This window comes from Frankliniella occidentalis, unplaced genomic scaffold (assembly GCF_000697945.3).
Source record: "Frankliniella occidentalis isolate FOCC.00 unplaced genomic scaffold, Focc_3.1 Scaffold7, whole genome shotgun sequence".
NCBI lineage: Eukaryota > Metazoa > Arthropoda > Insecta > Thysanoptera > Thripidae > Frankliniella > Frankliniella occidentalis.
The window spans coordinates 1,702,608-1,704,398 of NW_026267137.1; the positions used below are offsets into that span (position 1 = coordinate 1,702,608).

General features: G+C 65.4%; 1 protein-coding gene across 1 annotated transcript in view; it reads right to left on the reverse strand.

Moving 5' to 3' along the window:
• Positions 1-1,509, reverse strand: part of LOC113209398 (uncharacterized) — a 13,507-nt gene extending 11,998 nt beyond the window's left edge. The window contains exons 1-3 of the mRNA XM_052273793.1: positions 1,035-1,509; positions 807-937; positions 326-703 (exon numbers count right to left, since the gene is read on the reverse strand). Of these exons, the coding sequence (XP_052129753.1) occupies positions 326-703; positions 807-937; positions 1,035-1,425 (900 nt within the window). The 5' untranslated portion in view covers positions 1,426-1,509. The remainder of the gene's footprint in view (positions 1-325; positions 704-806; positions 938-1,034) is intronic.
• Between the last annotated feature and the right edge of the window lie 282 nt (positions 1,510-1,791).

Consider the following 1,791-nt stretch of genomic DNA (forward strand, 5'->3'; position numbering starts at 1 on the left):
ATAAATTCTTTTATACCGAGGGGAAGATATGAGGGCACCCTCTGTGCACTTACTTCCGCCGTTCTACTGTTGGCACTGCACGCACAGCTGCTAGGCGGGTTGGCCTACCCTGCGCGTAGCAGGCGCCCCAAGGTATGAGGTCCACCCAGGAGTACGCTAAAGTTAGACTGTAGTTGGACGCAAGAACGTGCGACAGGTCAGAACGCTACTCTTTTTTCCTACGCGCTCTCTTCTCCATAAATTTCCCCGCGTCGAGATGGGGACTTGCACAATTCGCGGGATCAGCCTCACGGCAAGGAGGAAAGTGCCGTTGTGTGGGCGTTACCTGGAGATGCGCCTCCTGCAGGACTGTGGCGTGCGCCTCGAGCGGCTGGTAGGCGGTCTGGTAGGAGGGCTGGTAGGCGGGCTGCTGCTGGTAGGCCTGGACGGGCAGGGCGACGGCCTGGTAGGCGGCTTGCCCGCTGGGCTGGGCGCTGGGCAGCGCGAGGGCGGTCGTGTGCTTCTGGGCGGGGTACTGCTGCGGGGCCTGCTGCTGCGCCTGCTGGGTCTGCACCAGCATGGGTACAGACACGGGCAGCGGCCCGCTCGGCACCACCACGGCCTCGGTGTGCGCGCCCGGGGCGGCGGCGGCCGACCTCAGGATCTGCCGGTCCGACTCGACGACGAGGGGTTTGGTCGGCGGTGGGATGTCGTTCTGCTGCTCCTGGAGGACAGACAACAAGACCGTCGCATGAGGTCACTGTGCCGACTAATAGTTGCGGCATCGCACGAAAGTAAAATGAAGTAAAGGAAATATCGGCTCTTACCCTGATGGGCTTCATGGGGCCCTTGAGCTGGTGCTTCTCGTACGGCGCGCTGTTGAAGTTGATGAGCGAGCCGTAGGGCTTGAGCGGCGTGGCGTGGTACACGGGCCGCTGCGCTCCCTGCTGCCGCTTGGCTGTGGGTCACGCCGGGACAAAGGTCAGTTTCGCACACACACGGTTATTTGGACTCCAGCCGGGCACTGGCGCCGGCGGTGTGGTGAGGTGGCTCACCCTTGTTCAGCTCCTTGTCGAGCAGCTTGAGGGCCTGCTCGTCCGGGACGCCCAGCTTCCTGGTCTGCCCCAGGAAGTTCTGCAGGGCCTTCATGTGCTCGTCACGGCCGGCAGACGCGGAGCCGTGCGGGTAGAAGAGCTTCTTCTGCCGGGGCGGGGACTGCACGGAGTGCTTCTCCCGGGGGTTGGTGGGGGCGCCGGCGGGCGCCTGCTGCGGCTGCGACTGCTGCTGCTGCTTAGTGAAGCCCATGGGCGTGGCTGGGATGACGAAGCCGGGGTCGGGCAGCCGACGCTTGTCCCTGGCGTGCCCCTCGGACTCTGTGGCCGGCTGTGGGCCCGGCTCCATCGGCTGCTGCTTCTGCTCCGACGTGACTGCGGCCGGGGCGTCCATCGCCGCGCTCGGCGCGCCCAGCACGCAGGCCGCCAGGGTGGCGAGCAGCACGCCGACCTGCAGCAGCGGCGAAAGCGAATGAGCGGGGAGAACGGGGCAGGGCGGAGGGAGGCTACCCCCACTGCAAGGCGCAGGCCGTGCAGGCCATGCCCTTGCATGGTGATAAATCGGGGGTGTATTGCATGATGCTGCTGGGATTACGGGTAGTATGGTGGTAGTGGTGGTGGTGATGGAAGCAGGCCTGTTACGCGGACTGGCCGTGTTTTGGTGGTCCGGATGGAGGGGTGGGGAGGCAGGCCGCGCACGCCAGACCCGAGCTGTCAACGCGTGTCGTCCGGCGGCCACCGAGGGAAGCAGGAAGCTACC